The sequence below is a fragment of the Mercenaria mercenaria genome, chromosome 3 (assembly GCF_021730395.1).
Source record: "Mercenaria mercenaria strain notata chromosome 3, MADL_Memer_1, whole genome shotgun sequence".
In the NCBI taxonomy this organism is placed as follows: Eukaryota; Metazoa; Mollusca; class Bivalvia; order Venerida; family Veneridae; genus Mercenaria; species Mercenaria mercenaria.
The window spans coordinates 7,826,562-7,844,807 of record NC_069363.1 but is presented as its reverse complement, the minus strand read 5'-3'; the positions used below and the strand labels follow the sequence as shown (position 1 = coordinate 7,844,807).

The 18,246-nt window shown below is 34.3% G+C and overlaps 1 protein-coding gene across 2 annotated transcripts; it reads right to left on the bottom strand.

The window, feature by feature from the left end:
• Positions 1 to 12: 12 nt before the first annotated feature.
• On the bottom strand, positions 13 to 18,201 carry LOC123525929 (glutathione peroxidase 7-like). 2 transcript variants are annotated; one of them, XR_008370091.1, is made up of 5 exons: positions 18,019 to 18,201; positions 8,159 to 8,308; positions 3,649 to 3,763; positions 2,493 to 2,826; positions 13 to 2,233 (listed from the first exon to the last, which is right to left on the bottom strand). XR_008370091.1 is itself a non-coding variant. In XM_053537827.1 (4 exons), the coding sequence occupies exons 1-4, from the start codon at positions 18,190 to 18,192 to the stop codon at positions 2,639 to 2,641; spliced, it is 627 nt and encodes a 208-aa protein (XP_053393802.1). In that variant the 5' UTR covers positions 18,193 to 18,201; the 3' UTR covers positions 13 to 2,638. The 2 variants fall into 2 exon arrangements, 1 of the variants encoding a protein (XP_053393802.1); XM_053537827.1 differs by having other exon boundaries at positions 13 to 2,826.
• Between the last annotated feature and the right edge of the window lie 45 nt (positions 18,202 to 18,246).

The window sequence follows — 18,246 nt, the reverse complement described above, 5'->3', positions numbered from 1 at the left end:
CGTCACATATATCAATGACTGACAATGTAAAAATTAAATATAAAATACAACCATAATTTGTCCAAACAATAACACTCAATTCTACCTAGCTGTACACATTAAAGTGGACATATTAAGGGACTAAGATAATGGCTTGTATTTGGCACATTGGAGGTAAAAGTCGGAAAAAAACTTCACAGATTGGTATATCTCTACTACAATTTTCATTGATTCTACAACTATTTTTCTTTTCCAATCAGGAATTTGCATTTGTACCAGGTGACCATCCAATTCCCTTACTGGATACAATATATTCCATACTGGATGATACAAGAACTTTTAGAATCAAACCTCCTTTATAACTAAACAATGAATGTAGGAATATCAATGGTTAATCAATTAACAGCTTACCAAATTGTAAATCTGGTTACCCTTTAGACAAATCAGTATGCATTCTCCTTTGTCAATCATCTTGAAATACTTATATGATTAAAAGATAGTAACATTAATTACCTTTTACAGGAATTTAAAATGTCTGCAGTAATAACAGCACCTGTATTAAGCAGCTACTTGCCTTGAAAGCAACAATTCAGTTAACTTACGAAACTGACTTTTTAAACTTGTCTTTAGCAGTCACCTGACTTAAACAGCTGGATTGTGTTGCCTTTTCTTGGTTGCCTAAATGCATATATCTAATAAAATAATACCTTCTTCAGTATTAATACCTATTCTAGTAATTATGCTTGTCTCTGTTAAAACACTCTTGCGCTAGAATGACGTCACGTTAACGTGCGGTGATGTCAAAGTTTTTGTTGCGACCAAGAAAGAGCGTTTCTATATTTTATCTACTGTTTTAGATTAAGGGCACATTAGAATCGAAATAATTATAGCATAACAGTGTTTTAACACTATTTATACACTCGGGTGGTAATAAGTTGTACAAATAATTTCATGAGGGCTATGCCCTCGAGAAATTATTACGCCCGAGGTATAAGCACCCATCGTGCATAAATAGTGTTAAAGCACATTTTTGCTATAAATTATTTCTTAAATCAACTATTAATTTAAAATACTGCTTTCAAATGCCCAAGAGATAGGAATCACAACTTGTCTATAGGACAGAGAAACTCAGCCTATATGAGAAAACTCAGTAAATCTGAAAAAAAAAGTCCTTTGACTGACCAACAAACAAGCCTAGTGAGGAATTGGTGCATTTTGTGAATTCATTTTTATACACCATTTTGAAAACAAATAATTAAAACATTTAATTAGTGATTTAATCCAACAGCAAAGCACAATGCCATTATAACTGTCATGTATTTTCAAGCATAAGAGCAATAAAATCATCTATCAAAATATCATTAAATGATTGCAACTCATTAAAACAACTTTTTCTATGAAACAAAAGTGCCACACTGCCACAATATATACGTCTTTCACAGCAAATCACTTATAACTTGAAATACTCTTCTTATTGTGCAAACCAGTTTCAATTTTCTGTATTTGACTAATTCAACAGTACGTCATTATTCCACAGCAACAAAGACTGTCTGACTGGTTACCAAAGTTGCCCAAGATAAGAGGTCAATAAATATTCTATTTTGAGTTAACACTGCATAAGAACTGCTCAGATTTTTGAAGTGGACACTATTAATTTATAAGTCAAAGACTACAACTAATGAGTGACAGGGAGTATCCAGCTGGTTACCGAACTAGGCGAGGCTATTATGCCAGTAAACATTATGACCAAGTTTTGTGAACATTAATTGAGAACTGCTTGTGCATCTCATATATCACATTTTATGTGCGTATAAAAATGGTTGAAAATCTGAACATTAAAAACACTATAAAACATTCTCATTTTTTACATGTAAACTACAGGACATAACATTAGATGTAAAAGTTCATAACACAACAAATTTATTTACTGGACACCACTTTCCCATGAATGTAGTAGTATTTAAAACAAGAGAAATATTAATACTGAACACTGCAAAACAGGTGATACACAAGATCATAAATTCAAAAGAAATTCATACAGACACTTGCATATATAAAATGTCTAAATTTAGCACACTTGCATAGGTAATTTACAAAGCACCAATTTGCTACACACAATATGACTATTAACAAATATAACATATAACAGCAGATTTTCTGTTTATAAAAACATTGCAACATCTCTCACTAGACAACTGGCAGTTTGAGCACCTGGGCAAAGTCAAGCATTTTCAGATGGTTTTCCATCATCAACCTTATGGAGAAAAAAATAATGATATTTACCTGCTTGTCTTTCACACAACCAAAAGAAATGACATGAAAAAAACCTTCACTATAAAGGAACTAATATATTATTTAACAAAGAGAGAGACAATATGTTAATTTACAACTGTGAGAAGTTTCATTAAAATCTACAATGTATGAATTTCTTTGTGTTGTAATTTTCCAACAGACTCCCATAACTAAAACTTGTGTTTTTTTTTCAAATCAGTTTAACAAAAAAGAACAACTACCTGAAAACACCCTGCAGAATTCAATTTGCCATAATTTTTTCGTCTAAATTTCAGGTACACATCACTAGCCAATACAGCCCAAAAGTGATTTTTTAAAGAACCCATTGTCATGTTGAGTACACTAGTCACTGTAACCACAGTGATGCTTATAACTCGTCGTCATGTTGGTGGCCCTGATATTGTGGCTTATTGTAGCCAATCTTATCTATACTCTCCTTAACTTCGTGGAAGATATCCTCCACAGCTGTCCTTGGTCCCCAAGCATTTACCACATGTCCATTCTCATCTACTAGATACTTCCAGAAGTTCCAGTCAGGAACTGACCCAAATGAGGCTGCAAAAAAACAGGACAATTTCTGGAACTCTGACAAAACTGCATGTACAAATATATACAAAGCAAATTACAGAAATTGAGAATGGTAAACTGGACAAAAAATACTTTGTTAAACAGTACCGGTATCTGTTGATGTTCAAGTCTAAACAATGTCAATTTCCTTGGGCTTGATGCAGTATAACAGCAGGTCTGTAAATTTAAGCAGTCTGATAGCTATAGAGAAATGTACAGCAGAGAAACAATTCAAATCAAATGCTCAGGATAAGCAAAATATCAGTAAATTTTCAATATTCCTGTCCCTGCTGATTTTAAGACTTTGTTTCTAATGATTATGTTTTAATTAAGAAATAATATACAGCAAAAACATGTTTTAATATAATTTATAGTTACTCCTATTTGTCTGCAGAATAATTTCACAATAATATTATTTAGAAATATTTTCATATGGTGTATAACAGATTCAGTGTTTAAATATATTATAATTTTGATTCTAAAAAAAGCCCCCTTATCTATGTGGGTTCGAGCCTCACTCGGGGCGTTGAATTTTTCATGTGAGGAAGCCATCCAGCTGGCTTACGGAAGGTCAGTGGTTCTACCCAGGTGCCCGCTTGTGATGAAATAATGCACAAAAGGGCACCTGGGGTCTTCCTCCACCATCAAAGCTGGAAAGTTGCCATATGACCTATAATTGTGTGTGCGGCGTTAAACCCAACAAAATAAATAAATCTAAAAAAAAGCAAGAACAGCCTACTTCCATAACTAGCAGTTTAACTTTATACAATACTGTCAACTGATGTTTGTGTGTGAAAATTGTGAACATACAGGTCAGATACTTCCAGGCTGGTGAAGCATTCTCTCCTAGTACATCTACCTTGCCTAATACTGGAAAATTGACATGGTAAATTTCCCTCACAAACCTCTGAATGGCCTCATTACTCTAAAATTGAAATAATTAACTATCTGAAATATAATATTATATTTATATTGGCCTGGTTCAGCTATAGTCAGAAATCTGTCCCATCCCTGCTGACATCAGATTCTTTTCTGTCAGTGTGCATTACTAGATTATCAAATTTGTATCCAGAAATATGCACAAGTTCTGCAATGGAGAATTTGCACAACATTAGCGGCACAATATTAATCCACAAAGAAAGCAACAACAAACAAGAGCTGTCACAGGAGACAGCGCGCTCGACTATTTTGATGCTGGATAGTAAAACTGGGCACATTTGATGAAGCTAGAGCTGTCAATGAGAGTTTAATGACTCCAACGTGGATGAAATATTGGATAATAGCTTGAGTCTGTGTCAAAAGTATTAAGTAATAAGAGAGATAAGGATCAAGTGTATCAAAACATTAATATTAAGTATAATTCTTAGCAAAAAGGGGGCATAATTAATGAAATATTGGTGCAACAGTAATGCACCTTGTGTCATGTTGAATCAAATCCATTTTGTAATAACTTGAGATATAGTGAAAATGCATCAAAATTAACCATTAATTCTATGTAAAAGGGTCATAATTCATGAAAAATTGGTGCCAGAGATATGGACCTTGTGTCATATGATGTGGGTGGTAAGGTGGAACAATATTTTAAGTTTGAATCAAATCCATTCAGTAATAACTGAGTTAGAGTGAAAGTGCACCAAAACCTTAACCTGAAATTCTAAGTAGAAAGGGGGACAATTCATGAAATATTGGTGCAAGAGTTATGGCCATTGTGTCATATGACATGAGTAATGATGTTGAACAACTATTTGAAGTTTGAATCAAATCCACTTGGTAATAATTGAGATAAAGTGAAAGTGCACCAAAACTTTAACCTGAAATTATAAGTAACAAGAGCTGTCACTAATGGTGACAAAGCCCCCACAGCACCTTGACCTTTGACCTGGTGACCCCAAAGTCAGTAGGGGTGGTATACTCAATAAGTACTATCAGCTTGTGAAGTTTGAAGGTCCTGGGTGCAGTGGTTCGCGAGTAAAGTGCCTTCATGCAAAAAGTTAACATTGTGACGAACAAACTAACTAACGAACAGACGGACAGTTGAAAACTATAATATGCCTCCCTTTGGGGGCATAAAAGAGCTGTCACTAATGGTGACAAATGCCCCCGCAGCACCTTGACCTTTGACCTGGTGACCCCTAAGTCAGTAGGGGTGGTGTACTCAATAAGTACTATCAGCATGTGAAGTTTGAAGGTCCTGGGTGAAGTGGTTCGCATGTGAAGTGCCTTCATGCAAAAAGTTAACGTTGGCCCCTGTGACCTTGACCTTTGACCTGGTGACCCCAAAGTCAGTAGGATTGGTGTACTCATAAAATACTATCAGCATGTAAAGTTTGAAGGTCCTGGGTGAAGTGGTTCGCGAGTAAAGTGCCTTCATGAAAAAAGTTAACGTTGGCCCCTGTGACCTTGACCTGGTGACCCAAAAGTCAGTAGGGGTGATGTACTCAATAAGTACTATCAGCATGTGAAGTTTGAAGGTCCTGGGTGCAGTGGTTCGCGAGTAAAGTGCCTTCATGCAAAAAGTTAACTTTGGCCCCTGTGACCTTGACCTTTGACCTGGTGACCCCAAAGTCAGTAGGGGTGGTGTACTCAATAAGTACTATCAGCATGTGAAGTTTGAAGGTCCTGGGTGCAGTGGTTCGTGAGTAAAGTGCCTTCATGCAAAAAGTTAACGTTGTGACGAACGAACTAGCTAACGAACGGACGGACAGTTGAAAACTAATATGCCTCCCTTCGGGGGCATAAAAAGGGGGAAAAATTCATGAAATACTGGTGCCAGAGTTATGACCCTTGTTCCATATGATGTGGGTGATGATGTTGAATGACTATTTTAAGTTTGAATCAAATCCATTTAGTAACAACTGAGATAAAGTGAAAGTGCACCAAAACTTTAACCTGAAATTCTAAGTAAAAAGGGGGATAATTCATGAAAAATTGGTGCCAGAGTTATGACCCTTGTGCCATATGATGTGGGTGATGATGAGGAACAACTACTTTATGTTTGAAGTAAATCCATCAAGTAATAACAAAGATAAAGAGAAAGTGCATCAAAACTTTAACCAAAGTGCGGACACGGAAGGACGCTGACGCCAGGTCGAGTAGGATAGCTCTCCATACTTCGTATAGTCGAGCTAAAAATGAGTGGATAATTCTTGACGCAAAGCTTATAATCATTTTGTTGCATATTCATTTTCACTTGTAAAATGATACAAATTTTGCTTGTTTGGCGGCGCCAATTTGAAAATCATTGACATTAACGTACTTTCTGACATCATGTCATCCATTAATTTATAGTGATGTCACAAACCTGATATGAAATTTACATGCTGATATTGAAACTATTGAGGGTTTTTCCATCTTCACAAAAGGCTGCTCAAAATCAGTATATAGGTAATAATGTGAAGTTCATCAATTTGATATTCTCAAAGTGTACCGCTGTCCTTTGGGATTTACTAATTATTTAACTTTTGATGTTCTTACTGTAACTCTTACAGTAAATGAGTTTACTTCTGATTGTTATCTTTCTTATGCTTTATCATAATAAAATAATCATAAAATATTGTCCCAAAATGTCATTCAAATCTGTCTAAATTTAGCAGTGATAAAAACAAAAAATAAAGTTGTGGATTTAAGACAGTCATTGAGAATATGCAGCTTCTTTAAAACTATGGGCACATTATTTTATGATCCAATGAGGTCTGTAAGCAAACTACCCCTGGAAAATATATGCCTAATGCTTAGTAACATTCTGTGTAAATCTGAGAATTTTTAGTTTAATAGCATCCTTGTTTTTCTAGTCATTTTTCTGCCAGATTCCTAAGAAAACAAGCAAAGGCGAAGAATTGGTATCCCCCGCCAAAAGGGTTTGTGGTGAGAAACGGCAAAACAGTATATCCGGCAAAAAGTTAAGGATGTTACTGAGAGGCAAATAATTTCATTAGTCAAAATCAATTTAACAGAAAATGAATGCTATTTTTTTTTTTTTTTTTGGGGGGGGGGGGGGGGGGGGGTGACTGTACAAAACATCATAATTATGTTGATTATAAATATTGATGGAAAATTAAATAAATGGTGGGGGGAGGGCGAGGGGATGCATGCTTGGGGTGGTGGGCATGACTGGGTGGAGGAGTGAGGTGGGGGAATGGTACAACTTTGCATGTTGATAAATATTCATGGAATGTTTGAAAAAAAAATTAAAAAAGGAATGAAAAATTGAGGGGGTGTGACCAAGGCAAGGTGGTGACCAGGTGTGGGTACACAACTTCACATGTTTATAATAAATGTTCATGGAAAAGAATGACGTTTAATGAAATTCTACCAATTGGTTGGTTTGTTATGTACAAATCTGTAGATTTTCAAACAATTAACGGGCAATAACTCGGAAATCTAAAGGAAAATTGACCAATTAAAAAAAAAATGACAGGCATCATCGAAGTATGTTGGTTCATATTTATTTCAAGTTTGATGAAATTCTACCAGCTTGTTACTGAGAAATTGCTGCAGACGTGGATTTTTCATTAAATCAAGGGCAATAACTCTAAGGGATATTGACCAATCAAAAAAAAAAAAACTTGACGGGCATCATCGCAGTATGTTGGTGCATGTTTATTTCAAGTTTTATGAAATTCTACATGATAGTTACTGAGAAATGGATGCGGACGGACATTTTTGGGCATTTTTCATTAAATCAAGGGTAATATTTGTAAGGAAAATTGACCAATCAAAAAAGGAACTTGACAGGCATCATCGCAGTATGTTGGTTCATGTCTATTTCAAGTTTCATGAAATTCTACCTGCTAGTTACTGAGATATGGCTGCGGACGCACGGACAACGCCATTTCAATACCCCCCTCCTGATTTCATCGGCGGGGGATAACTAAGTACTAGTGTGTAATGAAAAGGTCATTTCACAACTTTGTAAGTTACACTGGTGTCTTTTGAACCTAAAATCTCCAGGGAAAATGTGTCCAATACACTGAACTAGTGCTAACAGAGCAAGTGGCCTTGGAGATAAAAAAAAAGATATTTCAGAAGCCAATATTTGAACTGCCCAAAAGGACAATGTTGACCTAGCATACAGTGGCTGGTAGTTCTACTCTGGTGTAGTTTTGTGCTCCCCTACAATTAAAGCTGAAACACCTAAATACAATCAAATTTTATTACTTAATCAAACAATTCTGATGGTTGAGGACTGTCATTTATCAAACATCTATATTTAGTAAATATTTACATTTTAACATTTTAAATTTTTCTGGTTTAGCTCTTTCTACAAGTCACTGTTTTCTAAAGAAGAATCAAATTATCAAGCAGTCAGCAGAATACTCACTCCAGGTTCTTGTTGACCAAACTGATTACATGGAAAAGCTAAAATTTCAAACTTTCCAGTGGATTGTAGTATATTCTTCAGTCTTATCAATCCTTTGTAATGTCCATCTGTGAATCCACACTCTGAGGCAACATTAACTACCAGGGTAACCTTAAATTAGAACAAGAGCTGTTGGTGAAACTGATGTATGCTCTGTTAATATACAACAAGAAATGTTTCCAGTCTCTTGAACTATTGTCAGATTACCTTTTTGAAAACCACATTTATGTAATTTTGAAAAACAATTGGAAGAATATTTATCAATACTCCTATAATTACACTGCAAATAGCAAACAAGCAAGTTCAAAAATATATCCATACAGCTGCTGACTGGAATTTTAATAGTTGCCTCTGTTCAAGGGAGTACCAATCCAATCTTTCTTGCATGGCTGTTACTATTGACAGTGGGGAGAAGTCTCTTGTGACCAACAGAATATTGAACCAAGTCCATATATATTTTGTGTGATGTATATTCCAGCTGACAATGTGTTTATATGCAAGGATTTCGACTCGGTTGGACTTGTTGTGATTTTCCATTTTATGAAGCACAGAGTTTTAGCTCTAGTGATACGTGTGTTTCCATTTAGACATGTTGCTATAGTTCCAAGATTTGATCACGGAAAAGATGTAAGGTTTTCATTGATTCCTTGTAAAACTGCCTAATTTTGTGTCGCTCAACAGTCTTGATTAAACTTCTACATTTCAAATCTTTTTGGTATTATTTTTAAACTGTGTTAATCATTAATGCATGGCTTATCAAAATTCATAATAAAGCACCCATTGCATTACATAATGTGCGGTGTGATAAGCATAAATGTGCTGAAAATGGCAAAATTAGCATGTGACCAAGTGGTTCAATTAATGATTATAATTTTTCAGTCATTGCAATACAGAATTGTGATCTTCTTAACTTACAAAGTTACAGTAGTTCATTTTGTAAGACTCGAACCCTTATTAAAATATACTGCATTCACTTGTACGTAACTTTGGCCCATGCATTCAATCATATATGTCGCCGAAACCTTTATCAGATATGTTATCTTCATTTGTTAAATTACCAGGAAGTGAAACAAAGATGAATATCTTTATTAGTAATTTTAAAAGACATAAGTCTATTGAAGTTAAAAAATAAAGTATTAATATCACATATTACAGACAACATTGATTTACAGGGGTGTAAAATTCCACTTGCCAGCACTCATTAGTCCAAATAATAGGACGTTTTGTGACAGCTTGATAACTTTTGACTGTCGCTGTCCAAACCTAAAATTCTGAAATACATGTATTGACACCTTGCAAGCAAATATTTTGTATTTGTACATGTACCGTGAAAACTACTTAAAATTTCAATATTTGTTATATTATTAGTTACAATAGCTACATCTCACGAAGTCCATGATAAAAACAGTGAAAGACAATAAAGATTAAATCAAGACAATGAATGGACAATAGTATGACATTTAATTGATGGGATAACTGAATAGATCAAAACAGAATCCTGCATTAAAGCAGTAAGAATTGACATGTAGGAAATTTCATGACTTGAAAACAATCAAGACTTGCGTAAAATTCTGTTTCCTTCTAGAAAACAGCCAATTGGCAGTTTATAATATTTCATTTTATTCAAAATTCAGTTCTGTGTTTATTTTTGCAAAAAAACATAGCATTTAATTTTGACACTTTGTGGGTACATTTTGACTTTTTTATTTTGGGTACATTTTGGTTTGAGTACGTTTTGACTTTAATCCAGTGGGTTGTTGTACGTGGAGGAGCAGAGATCATCCTACAAGGCAATTTGAGCGATATCGTCGCTATAAAGTCGGCCACTTCGCCTAATTATCGCCTCTGGGCGAAATCCGAATCGCTGAGAGATATTGACCTGTGCAAAAATTTATCAAAATATTCATAATTTTAACATGTCCAAAACATTGCGGAATGATACTTATTTCACTTGGGTAATGATTACATTTTACTCAGACTTTATCATAGACTCCTGTGTAAAATCTCAAACTTTTAACTAAAATAAAGGTATTAAAACGATATTATATTTCAATGAAATTTCAAAGTTTTGTTGTTTGTAGCATCATTTGGGGCATGTGCAGTGAAAAATCTTAATTTGATTTCTAAAATAGTGTGACATTTATTTCTAAAGTCACTATATGTTCATTGTAAATATGGTGTGCCTTTATACAGTAATGTATATTTATCTAAGTAATGATGCAAAATGAGGCGTAATGCTATATAATCTAAATATACTTCGTTATACCCAAGTGGAAACTGGCAGGTACTCGAAAATGCAGCTCTCTAATTGGTCAATTAGAACCCCTAATGTACTGTGATGTCATGATCAAGATTAAAGTTATGAATCGTGTCTCGCGTACAATTAGTTTGACTACTTTACACCACAAGTGTCTTTGACCCGACCTTATGCACCAAAGAACATACACTTTGGTCTAGTAACAGATTTTCAGACTGTGTACTACTACCTTATAATTTTTGGCATGGTCATCTCACAATCACATATAGTGCTTTAGGGTATAGCGGATAGCTAACTAATTTTCCTGCATTCCAATTCAAAGAACTGAAATTTAATAGTTTTTTCTGTATATCAAACAGCTATTCTTTTCAAAACATTCAGCTTTTAATAGAAATTCATGTGTTTTTTCTCTCCATGCCATTGTTTACATGTGCGCTGATTTAGGGTGTACAGGATAGCTTTGATCATTTTTTCCATTATCAGTTTAAAATCCACATCTAAACAAACTTGCAAAGATTTTTTACTATAAATCAGAATAATAATGTATTTTCTTTTCAAAAACATTCAGCTTTTTAAGTCTATCAAATACTTTTCATTCACATATGTTTTTTACATACACACTGATTTAGTCAGTAGAGGATAGCTTCAATTTTCATTTGATGACATATGAAAAACAAGAGGACCATGATGGTCCTGAATCGCTCACCTCTTCCCACATGACCCAGTTTTGAGTATGACGTCGTTTTTTTCTATTATTTGACATAGTGACGTAGTTTTTGAGCTCATGTGACCCAGTTTTGAACTTGACCTAGATATCATCAAGATAAAAATTCTGACCAATTTTCATGAAGATCCATTGAAAAATATGGTCTCTAGAGAGGTTACAAGGTTTTTCTATTATCTGACCTATTGACCTAGTTTTCGAAGGTACGTGACCCTGTTTTGAATTTCACCTATATATCATACAGGTGAACATTCTCACTAATTTTCATGAAGATCTCATGAAAAATATGGCCTCTAGAGAGGTCACAAGGTTTTTCTATTTTTATACCTACTGGCCTAGTTTTTGACCGCACGTGACCCAGTTTCGAAACTGACCTACATATCATCAAGGTGAACATTCAGATAAATTTTCATGAAGATCCATTGAAAAATATGGCCTCTAGAGAGGTCAAAAGATTTTTCTAATTTTAGACCTACTGACCTAGTTTTTGAACGCAGTTGACCCAGTTTCAAACTTGACCTAGATATCATCAAGATGAACATTCAGACCAACTTTCATACAGATCCCATGAAAAGTATGGCCTCTAGAGAGGTCACAAGGTTTTTTTATTATTTGACCTACTGACCTAGTTTTTAAGGCACGTGACCCAGTTTCAAATTTGATCTAGATATCATCAAGGTGAACATTCTGACCAATTTTCATGAAGATCTATTCAAGGGTATGGCCTCTAGAGAGGTCACAAGGTTTTTCTATTTCAAGACCTACTGACCTAGTTTTTGATCGCAGTTGACCCAGTTTCAAACTTGACCTATATATCATCAAGATAAACATTCAGACCAACTTTCATACAGATCCCATGAAAAAATATGGCCTCTAGAGAGGTCACAACGTTTTTTCATTATTTGACCTACTGACCTACTTTTTGATGGCATGTGACCCACTTTCGAACTTGACCTAGATATCATCAAGATGAACATTCTGACCAATTTTTATGGAGATCCATTCACAAGTATGGCCTCTTAGAGAGGTCACAAGGTTTTTCTACTTTTAGACCTACTGACCTAGTTTTTGAACGCAGTTGACCCAGTTTCAAACTTGACCTAGATATCATCAAGATGAACATTCAGACCAACTTTCATACAAATCCCATGAAAAATATGGCCTTTAGAGAGGTCACAAGGTTTTTCTATTATTTGACCTACTGACCTAGTTTTTGAGGGCATGTGACCCACTTTCGAACTTGACCTAGATATCATCAAGATGAACATTCAGACCAACTTTCATACAGATCCAATGAAAAAAATGGCCTCTAGAGAGGTCACAAGGTTTTTCTATTATTTGACCTACTGACCTAGTTTTTGATGGCACGTGACCCACTTTCGAACTTGACCTAGATATCATCAAGGTGAACATTCTGACCAATTTTCATGAGATCTCATGAAATATATGGCCTCTAGAGAGGTCACAAGGTTTTTCTATTTCAAGACCTACTGACCTAGTTTTTGAATGCACATGACCCTGTTTTGAACTTGACCTAGGTATCATCAAGATGAACATTCAGACCAACTTTCATACAGATCCCATGAAAAATATGGTCTCTAGAGAGGTCACAAGGTTTTTCTATTATTTGACCTACTGACCTAGTTTTTGAGGGCACGTAACCCACTTTCGAACTTGACCTAGATATCATCAAGATGAACATTCAGACCAACTTTCATACAGATCCCATGAAAAATATGGCCTTTAGAGAGGTCACAAGGTTTTTCTATTATTTGACCTACTGACCTAGTTTTTGACCCCACGTGACCCAGTTTCAAACTTGACCTTGATATCATCAAGGTGAACCTTCTGACCAATTTTCATGAAGATCTTGTGAAATATATGGCCTCTAGAGAGGTCACAAGGTTTTTCTATTTTTAGACCTACTGACCTAGTTTTTGATGGCACGTGACCCAATTTCGAACCTGACCTAGATATCATCAAGATGAACATTCTGACCAACTTTCATAAAGATCCCACAAAAATGTGACCTCTAGAGTTGTCACAAGCAAAAGTTTACGGACGCATGGACGGACGGACGACGCGCGATCACAAAAGCTCACCTTGTCACTTTGTGACAGGTTAGCTAATAACACAACAAGCAAACATTTAAAATGTAAGTCCGAATGTCTGTCTGCATGCCAGTAAAAGAATGATATGAAAATTTATACAATAATTCAAGTCTGAATAGAAAATTTATCAACCTATCCTCTATACCCTAAAATCCGCTATACCCTAAATGATTTACAGTCAACTCGTCCCCGATTTGGTCATTTCATCCCCCTCGGCCATTTCAAGTTGGTCATTTCGTCCCCCTTTTTTAAACGTATTTTTGAAAAAAAAAATCAAAATATGTTGTTTTTTTTTTTCAAATAAGTATATTTAATGCTAAAAATATACATAAGTTTTCATTTGTTTTAAGAACTTTTTTGCTTCAAAAATGATCGCTCTAACAAAGAGCCGGTTTTTTTTCTATATGTTTTTTTGTAAGTGTGCTACAACATGATTATTTTTTTCAATGTTCTTATTAAATTTTGATGCTGCTTATTTTCAAACTCTTGAATAAGATTAAACTTCTTTATAACAAATAGTTTCCTAAATTCAATCAACTATTAACACATTTCATTCAGTCAATCAAAAACTTCTCATGCAATTAAATTCCATTTACACCTTCCAATCAACGACTTTTAATGTGATTAATGACCTTTAATATCTTTAGTATACTGGTAGTGATGATAAACCCGGACAGATGATAAAGTCGACCACCTTGGAAATATTCGATTGCAGTCGGTTATTTATAAAACTGAACACACTATCTAATAGTTTCCACTTACAACACCAACTTGTGTAAACAAAAACAAAATTGGTAAATATTCTGTATAAATAAGTGACTTACATAAATTTGTATAAAAAATATCTATCCAAAATTACTGGGGAAGAGGGTGTTTTTTGCGCATGCTCACTGTTGAAACATGAAGGCCTGACATTTGGTAACTTTTACTTGATCAGGAATGACTGTTGCAGCTTTTGGGGGAAAGTTTCAATATAATAATACCAAGAAAATTTTGTAAATGACAAAGTGTTCGAATTTATCATCAGTCAACGTTCATACAGTCCCCTTTTTACATACCCCTTTCAGGGCCTCACTTTGTGAGTTCGTGCGAGTTTGTTCACTAAATTTGGATTTAAATTATGTAAAGTTTTTAGCAAAGGTTAAGCTTTATTTTGATACCGTCCATTGATTACAATTTGCAGAAATAAAAAAGTTACAGGTAAAAAACCTCATTTTCTGTTTGGGTTTATCATCAATACCAGTATATAGGTATACTGGTACTGATGATAAACCCGGACAAAAAATGAGGTTTTTTACCTGTAACTTTTATAGGTATACTGGTACTGATGATAAACCCGGACAAAAAAATGAGGTTTTTTACCTGTAACTTTTTTATTTCTGCAAATTGTAATCAATGGTCGGTATCAAAATAAAGCTTAACATTTGCTGAAAACTTTACATAATTCAAATTTATATTTAGTAAGCAAACTCACATGAAGTGAGGCCTTGAAAGGGGTTTGTAAAATGGGGACTGTACGAACGTTGACTGATGATAAATTCGACCACTTTGTCATTTACAAAATTTTCTCCGTAGTATTATACTGAAACTTTCTCCAAAAAGCTGCAATACTCATTCCTGATCAAGTAATGAAAATCAAAAATGACCCAATGTCAGGCCTTAAAGTGTCGACAGTGAGCATGCGCAAAAAACACTCTTTTCCCCAACAATTTTGGATAAATATTTTTTATACAGATAAATGTAAGTCATTTATTTATACAGAATATTTACCAATTTTGTTTTTGTTTACACCAACTGGAGTTGTAAGTGAAAACTATTAGATGGTGTATTCAATTTTATAAAGAACCGATTGCAAATGAATATTTCCAAGGTGGTCGACTTTATCATCTGTCCGGGTTTATCATCAGTACAGTCAACTCGCCAATAGAGAATCACTGCCAATAGCGGGTCACTTGAAAATAAAATGTGAGTCTCTCTAATACATATTAGAGTATACAATGTTTAAGTATCCAGTAATATAAACTTATCACTTAGCAATTATTACACAAAAGAAGATGGATCTAATCTAATGAGTTTGAGTTCCATGAATAGATAACTCTTGCAACTATGTTTCCTGACTTGGATTTTAGCACTCTTGAATTCTTCGAAGTAGAATATTTTTGAGCATACCTCACAGTTTCTTAGATAAAACCACACAAATTTGGTACCATTTTGAAGAGTGAAACACACACTTTCATAGGAATAATATGATTATGAAGTTAAGATTGACTTTGATGAAAAAAAGTGCCATCAAGCAGAGGCGGCCGTTTAGCCAATAAAGGGTCACCCATATCAGGGATAATCAAAAGATTGTTTATTCTGCTTAAAAATACAAATCAATGGTTGATTTGATGTAATAATGGTTTGAACTGGCAAATTTAGATAAATGAATAAGGTTCTGTGCATCAATACTTTTGTTTTGTTTTAGATATAGTTGGTGCTAATTATGCTTAGAAATACAACTGTGAAAACTAGCGCTATATTCCTTTTACCTAGTATCTCCTGTTTGAAATGTAAACATACTGATTCTCATTATATTCTGCCTTGAAATGTTTATTTCCAATACCACAGTCATGTATTGTCAGAAAAAAGACTGTTTTAAATGGATAGAAAAAATGATAAACTAGGTGACCCTTTATTGGCAAAAGTGACCCCCTATTGGTGAATCGGACAGGTTTAAATATTTCATCATAACTTCAGACATAAATGATAGATTCAAATAAATAAAACATTTAAATGAATGTGAGCAATAGTTTTAAGTGTTAGTAAGTTTAGATATCATGAAAGTCTAAACATTCTTCACCACATGCTAAAAGTGTTGATAGCAGAACTACCGGCGCCGCAAAGCGGCGCCGACAGCGTTGCATTACGGTTAGACGTATGAACAAGAAAACGAATAGAGAGATCTAACTGTGTATACTATCGAGTTGAAAATTCGTGGTACTTTTTGGAATCGGTGTTGTTCGGATTTTTTCATGTGCACTATGCACATAGTAATTAATCAGTAAAGACGTCAGTAGACGCTTACTGTTTACGGTTGACAAAAGCGTCTCGCTTACTGCTTTGAATATTGAATAAAAATGTAAATGCGCATTTGATAATAAAAAATTAGTGCTAAATACGTTTTCTACGAAGAAAAAAGAAATAAAATACAATATTTTCATGTTGAAACGACTTTTGTCACGCTGCCATTACCGGACTTTATTATATATACTTATGTTTGTCGTAATAACGTCATAACTACACATTGGTGTAGTGGTTAGTGAGTTCGCGTTGTAAACTAGAGGTCGTGAGTTCGATCCTCACCTGGACCAGATTTTTTTTTTTATTCCTTTTTTATTTCAATTTTTTTTTTGTATTATTATGAGTTTTGAAAATATTGTATAACTAAATCCATTGTGAAATTCAACAAGTGTTTAGTTTTGATGTCAGGTTCCAATGTAGTGTCTGTGCAGTAGTCAGTAGACATAACTTTAAAAAAAAAAAAAAAAGAAAGCTTTAGGATCAAAATATACAGGCATCGAAATGTGAAAAGAAAATAATGCTCTTTTCCCCGTTCGCATATATTTCATCCGTTAGCTTTAAAATCACTGACCAGAGTTGATAAAAAAAAGCTAAAATTATTGGCGATGAATCGAGAATTTCGGCAAACACTGTTTTTCTCTAGGTAAAATTCTGATCATTAATTTTTAAAAATTGCTAGTATTTTGGGTTTAAAACAATCTTTGTATAGTCATGTAAATGATTGTAATTTTCCCATACCAGGCGTCTATTATAGCAGTGTTTTTGACTGAAAGCTGGACACAATCATTCTTCCTTTCAGAAAGAACCTAAATTTGACAATAATGACATTTAAAAGAATTACAATTATAGTCATTTCCAGGATTACGTAAATTCTAATTTCTATTAACTTTGGAATTGAAACATTAACTTTTTACATTAAGTCCTCATTGTCAAACATTCACACGCAAAGAGACAGAATTCTTTCGGCTATTGTCCTAATGAGATTCTGTTAGGTTTGAAGCTTTTCAATTTGAAGGAGTTATCATTTGTGACTGGTTTCCAGTATGATAATAATTTATGTAAAATTGTTGATGCAGTACGTTTTAAAACAGAAATTATTCAAATACGTTTTTTTCTTTTCGTGCAGATGTTAATCTATATCAAACTTTCTTTTAATTATATATAGAATATCTTTCGAGTATTTCACATGTCAAGAATTAAATTTGATGCAGTCTAAAACATACATTCAGAAATCATGAATTATCATTAATCAATACTTATAATTTTAATAGATCTAATTTAAATAGAACATAAACTTCCTAAACGAATCCATAATTCCAGACAATTCCAACACTACTCCTTTAATTTTTAAGGGGCACTTGTGATTTTTCAAGGGAGCTCTGCCTTTAGGTAGCACCTAATTTCATATTAGTGACCCGCTATTGACAAGTTGTCTGTACAAGTAGGCTTATTCTAATTTTTTTTAGAAACCCCTGTCCCCCAACTTGAGGGAGACGAGCTGACCAAATTTTATCATGACGGGGACAAAATGACCAATTTTAGGGGACAAAATGACCAATTTTAGGGGACAAAATGACCCAATCGGGGACGAGTTGACTTGATACCCCCAAAAAACTTTAAAGCACTGTTTCAGGACTCCGGTAACTGCTGAAATAATAAAACGAACCTTTCCTAGATAATTTTCAAGCGGAAGGCTATTTCCATTTGAATTTTGAACCGAAAACGAGTAAAACGATTGCTTCGTCGCAGCACAGAGTGAAATACAGGTAAAAATAATATGAATGAAACTAAGACGTGTGGAGGCTGCCATTTTTGTCAAACGTCTAGCTTGGTTTATCATTTTCGTTTATAAAAAAACTTTCAACATGAGTGGGTTATGGAACCAGACAACTAC

Bases quoted from the DNA above. Each gene is read 5' to 3' on its own strand.
- LOC123525929 (XM_053537827.1), bottom strand. From the start codon at position 18,192: ATGATAAACCAAGCTAGACGTTTGACAAAAATGGCAGCCTCCACACGT. The intron at 8,309-18,018 runs GTTCGTTTTATT...TTCTAATTTAAG, and splicing joins TTGAAAATTATCTAGGAAAG to GTTACCCTGGTAGTTAATGT. The intron at 3,764-8,158 runs GTGAGTATTCTG...TTTCAATTTTAG, and splicing joins TTGGTCAACAAGAACCTGGA to AGTAATGAGGCCATTCAGAG.